General features: G+C 49.8%; 1 protein-coding gene across 1 annotated transcript in view; it reads left to right on the top strand.

Moving 5' to 3' along the window:
• Positions 1-6000, top strand: part of ARHGAP39 (Rho GTPase activating protein 39) — a 122074-nt gene that overhangs the window by 31326 nt on the left and 84748 nt on the right. Inside the window, exon 2 of the mRNA XM_018571262.1 lies at positions 4817-5251. Coding sequence (XP_018426764.1) covers positions 4817-5251 — 435 coding nt within the window. The remainder of the gene's footprint in view (positions 1-4816; positions 5252-6000) is intronic.

Here is a 6000-nt window from a genome sequence, read left to right as displayed (position 1 = left end):
CAGGTTTCAGGGATATAATATGAAGGACGGCGTACACGGACTTTGTATTTGTGTTTCTCCCCCAGAGATTAGAACTCGCTGATCCCAGCAAACATAATGTGCAGCAGATTGTTCTCCATCTCCCGCAGCCAAATCTTCAAAGAGGGGGGGAGGGGCAAAGCGTCAGCGCTTGGAAGAGAGCTTCACGGCATTGACAGTGACTGCAGATTGCACTATAGAGGCCAATTGGCTTCCGGTGGGGTCAGCCTGCGGCAGGGCTGGGCACGACGATAAAGAACTCAGGCCTCCAATCTGGGAGCCAGCTGGGGCTCCTAAAGAGGGCCCTGCGCTGTGATCACATGACATATAACACATTCATATAACAATATACCAGACGAGCCTGTGCCACCGAGGGCCACACGTTATCGCCATTTCCTGTGTAGTTTGTATTCTGGAGCCGCTTCATGTGCATTCTCCAAAAGCCACCATTACCTTCCGGGGTTTGTAGGTGTCCTCGCTGCCTCACAGGAGGGTGATTGCTGATGTCACACATCACATGACTACAGGCCAGCAAGACCGGCAAATCTTCTTCCTGGACCCGCCCCCACCCCAAGCCTGTGATTGGACAGTGAAAGGAGAAGCAGCACAGTAATCAGCTCATCTCCCTGTCACTCTTCTCCCTCCTCCTATCAGTGTGCTTATTGTCAGCACATTAACTGATTGGCTCCTTGTGCTGCTTCTTCCTCTCACACTCCAGCCCGGCCGTACAGGAGTCTGATTCCGGGTCAGAATGATGTGCTCACACCGCTCGCATTGAAATCTGGGGTAGTTATTATCGCGGTGCTGCATTCATTTGTGTCTTTTATATCCCCCCGGAGTTCAGATTTAGGGCTGGGGTAGACTTGTGCGATCCCTGGACGCGCGCCCCGGGGCCGCGCGATGGCGTCCGGTTGCACAAAGCGGTTGCCGCGGGGCCCCATTGATTTCAATGGAGTTACACCCGCGTGGCAATTGCTGAAAAAAGATGCACTGTGTTTTTTCAAGCGCGGTTGTGCGCGATTGCACGGGCGGAATCGCGGTGGGAAACCACGCGTGACTAGAAAATAATGACACCGCCAGGTCGGTCGGTCAGTGGTGGCAGGCGAATTCGTGACCACGTAGCCATCCTCGCAGTTTCGTGTACGGTTGCCGCGCGGTCACGGATCGCCCAAGTGTGAACCCGGCTTCAATGTCCTCCATTCAGGTTCTGATAGTTTTCATTGCAGATGATTTTCCTGTTGCCAGGCGACTTGGCAGACTATCGATGATGTCATGCATCCAGTAGAGCCTCCGGTGACATCATCATCCGTCAGGGCGGGGCTGTTTGGCGCTGCGATTGATGATGAATGGCCGTCTTTCCTCTCCGTCCCCGGCAGCCTCCCTTCTCCTCTCATCATGAACCTTCCGATTGCTCACTCTGTGTGAATGTTCCGCTGTGTGTATGGAAGGCAGGAAGCCCCGCCCACATAATGTACAGCTTACAAGAAATCATTGATCCGCCCGCTTCATCATTTCCTGGCTCCGGTCCAAACTTCAGCCGGCTGCCTGTCATCGGGAACAACGCTCCTCACATCCAGCGCTGAGTGCTCAATATGGACAAGGAGGCATCCTCGTCCTCATCCTTATCCTCATCCTTGTCTTCAGTCTCATCCTTATCATCAACCTGGTCTTCTTCCTCATCCTTGTCTTCATCCCTATCCTTATCCTCATCCTTGTCTTCATCCTTATCCTGGTCCTCTTCTTCATTCTCATCCATATCCTCATCCTGGTCTTCTTTCTCATCCTCGTCCTTGTTCTCATAGTCATAGTCATGGTTATGTTAGCCATTTCATGGCTGGGGATATAGCGGTGAGCATGGCAGGAAGGCATGTCCTCATACTTGTCGTCATTCTTATCCTGGTCCTCTTCCTCACTCTCATCTTTATCCTGGTCCTCATCCTTGTCGTCATCCTCATCCTTATCCTGGTCCTCTTCCTTATCCTGGTCCTCTTCCTCATTCTCATCCTTATCCTCGTCCTCATCCTTGTCGTCAACCTTATCCTGGTCCTCGTCCTCATCCTGGTCCTCTTCCTCATTCTTATCCATATCCTGGTCTTCTTCCTCATCCTTGTCCTTTTCCTCAATCTCATCCAGGTCTTCTTCCTCATCCTCGTCCTTGTTCTCATAGTCATGTTAACCATTTCATGGCTGGAGATATAGTGTTGAGCATGGATAGGAAGGCATGTACTCATTCTCATCCTTCTCCTTGTCCTTCTCCTCATCGTTGTCCTGTCTTGTCCTGGTCCTCATCCTTGTCCTTATCCTCAACCTCATCCTGGTCCTCTTCCTCATACCCATAGTCTTGGTTCTAGTGTATTTTGTATACCATTTCATGGCCAGAGATATAGTGGTGAGCATGGGTAGGAAGGCATGTCCTCATCCTTGTCCTCTTTCTTGTTCTCATCCTGATTCTTGTCCTTATCCTAAACCTCATCCTCGTCTTCTTCCTCATCCTTATCCCCGTCCTCGTCTTCATACCCATAGTCTTGGTTCTAGTGTATTTTGTATACCATTTCACGGGTGGGGATATAGTGGTGACTATCAACAGGACAGCATGTCCTTATCCTTGTCCTTTTCCTCATACTTATCCTCGACCTTATCCTTGTCCCCTTCCTCATACTTATCCTTGTCCTCATCCTCATACTTATCCTCATCCTCATACTTATCCTCGTCCTTACCCTTCTCCTCTTCCTCATACTTATCCTCAACCTTATCCTTGTCCTCTTCCTCATACTTATCCTTGTCCTCTTCCTCATACTTATCCTCGTCCTCTTCCTCATACTTATTCTCGTCCTCATACTTATCCTCGTCCTCATCCTCTTACTTATCCTCGTCCTCATCCTCATACTTATTCTCGTCCTCATACTTATCCTTGTCCTCTTCCTCATACTTATCCTTGTCCTCATCCTCATACTTATCCTTGTCCTCTTCCTCATACTTATCCTCATACTTATCCTCGTCCTCATCCTCATACTTGTCCTCGTCCTCATCCTCATACTGATCCTCGTCCTGGTCTTCACGTATGTGGAGATTCCCATTCAGGTTGCGTTCCGAGCTCTGGGCTGTTCTCCGGTGAGGTTGGGTTCCCCCTTTAGGGAGGACACAATTCCGGAGCGCGCCTTCCACGCAGTCGCGTTCGGCACCTTTTGGTCCCCCCCAGCTGCTGACATCGGCTCCAGTTTTACAGCCTCACTCATAAAATGTCCATTTCAGAAATCACATTGATCGAAACGCGGAGAGCGGAGTGACAGCTTCACGGAACGCGTCCCCCACTCTCATCCCAATCCTGATAAATCATCGCGCCTCGGATCAATACCATGTGCCCGTCACCGAGTGCAGCCGCCTGACAACCGATCGCATCACCACGCCGGTAATTAAATGTGCCGGATTATTACCATCGGATACTGGAACCAATTATAGATATGAGCGTTCAATGCGGGACCGAGAGAACCAGAGGAGCTGACACTCTAATCCCCTCCACAGTCACACACTATTATTATACTTCTGATAATAACAATGTGACATCCTGAGGATCGGCGGTCTCGGGTCTCGTTGCGTCCGGCGCGGTTTTACTTGTAATAAATAATGTCAGTGGGCGCGGCGTTCATCTTTGTTGGCGGCGGCGGCGCTCTGTCCTTCCGCATCACAACAGATTTTCGCCACTTCTTCTCTTCTGCCACATGTGACGCCACGTGAGAATATTCTGTCCTCAGATGGATCCTGCAGAGGCGGCTCTGGATGAAGCCGAGAGACAGAAGACGATTGTTCCGCACGGCGGATTATGTGATAACGCCGTCACAGGGACTGTCTGTAAGAATGCCTGACACCCGGCATCGTACCACTGCACTGACCTCCAATTTAAGGGGCACTACAATGACCTCCAATGTAAGGGGCACTACACTGACCTCCAATGTATGGGGGCACTACACTGACCTCCAATGTAAGGGGACACTACACTGACCTCCAATGTAAGGGGACACTACACTGACCTCCAATGTAAGGGGCACTACACTGACCACCAATGTAAGGGGGCACTACACTTATCTCCAATGTAAGGGGGGCACTACACTGATCTCCAATGTAAGGGGGCACTACACTGACCTCCAATGACCTCCAATCCTTAGATTTGGAGGTCAGTGTAGCCCCCACAGAAAGTGATGTGTATATCTGCATGGGGGGGGTGATAGGGATGAGCTCAGGTCTATTTATGTACAATGATCCTGTACCTGCAACTCCCAGCCCTCGCTTGCTGGCACGTCCCTTTATGTGCACAGCGGGGTTGGAGAACAGCTTCCTCTCCTGCATGCCGCCTCCCACTCCTGTCACACATGCTCGCCTTCGCTGAAGCGCTTTGCATGCTGGGCAATGAAGTTCTGTAGCCAATGCCACATGGAGCGTAATTTATAAAATGTTCGCAGAGCTGTTTGTGCGATCGTCTGGTTTGTAACTTTGCACCACATTATGGGCACTAGATGGAGCCAAAGAGCATAATAATGTCCTGTGCTCCTTGGCTCCATCTAGTGGCCATATTGTGGTGCGAATCTACACCACACACATTTGCACAGCAAACAGCTCTGCAAACGTTTTATTACCACATTCCTCAGTAACCCTGCACCTGCCTCTGGGGCACGGATGCACATGAGTGGGAGTGGCACATTTCTGCCATTTAAAGTGTTTTTTTTTTTATATCTAGAACTATTTGCTTTTTATTTTGTACTTGTTCTCCCCACCATACGACGTAACGTTCTTTGTTTTGCAGGCTGGAATGGGTGGAAATCATCGAGCCTCGTACACGGGAGTGTATGTACGCCAATCTCATCACTGGGGAGTGCGTGTGGGACCCGCCGTCCGGAGTGCGGATTAAGCGCACCAACGAGAACCAGTGGTGGGAACTGTTTGACCCGAATACCTCGCGCTTCTACTACTACAATGCCAGTACTCAGAGGACTGTGTGGCACCGGCCACAAAACTGTGATATTATCCCGCTGGCCAAGCTGCAGACCCTGAAACAGAACACGGAGTCGCCCCGGGCCTCTACCGAGAACAGCCCGGGGAGGGGCAGTAATGTCAGCCGAGAGGGCAGCACCAGCTCTTCTCTGGAGCAGGAACTGGACGCCGGGGAAAAGTGCTCCGACCAGCTCAAGTCGAATCGCCACTCAGCGCCGTACTTTGTGGTGAAAGAGGACTCGGACAGGTAATGCCACCTGTGTTCTCTATGGCTGGCTGTGGTCATTCAGAGCCAATATACTGGAAGTGTGATGATGTCATGTGATCTGCCAAGGCCAATGTAGTGACAGCTATCAAGATGATGATGTCATGTGATCTGCCAGGGCCAATGTCTTAAAATCTGGCAGTATGATACCATGTGATAGTTCAGGGCCAATGTATCGAAAGCTGACAGTGATAGTCATGTGATTAGCCAGGGCGAATGTAGGTAGAGCTGGCAGTATGACGATATCATGTGATCAGTCAGGGCCAATGTAGTAAAAACAAGCAGTATGATGATGTCATGTGATCATTCGGGGTCAGTATAGCAGAATCTGGTAGTATGATGTAGTACAATGTAGTAGAATCTGGTAGTATGATGATGTCATGTGATCATTCAGGACCAATGTAGCAGAATCTGGTAGTATGATGATGTCATGTGATCATTCAGGACCAATGTAGCAGAATCTAGTAGTATGATGATGTCATGTGACCATTCAGGACCAATGTAGCAGAATCTAGTAGTATGATGATGTCACATGACCATTCAGGACCAAAGCAGCGGATCTGGTAGTATTTTGATGTCATGTGATCATTCAGGACCAATGTAGCAGAATCTGGTAGTATGATGATGTCAGGGGAACATTCAGGACCAATGTAGAAGAATCTAGTAGTATTTTGATGTCATGTGATCATTCAGGACCAATGTAGCAGAATCTGGCAGTAAGATGATGTCAT

This window comes from Nanorana parkeri, unplaced genomic scaffold, assembly GCF_000935625.1.
Source record: "Nanorana parkeri isolate BGI_ZX_2015 unplaced genomic scaffold, ASM93562v1 scaffold1717, whole genome shotgun sequence".
NCBI classification, from domain to species: Eukaryota; Metazoa; Chordata; class Amphibia; order Anura; family Dicroglossidae; genus Nanorana; species Nanorana parkeri.
Note: the sequence above shows the minus strand (reverse complement) of the source record. Positions and strands in the feature narration are given on the sequence as shown.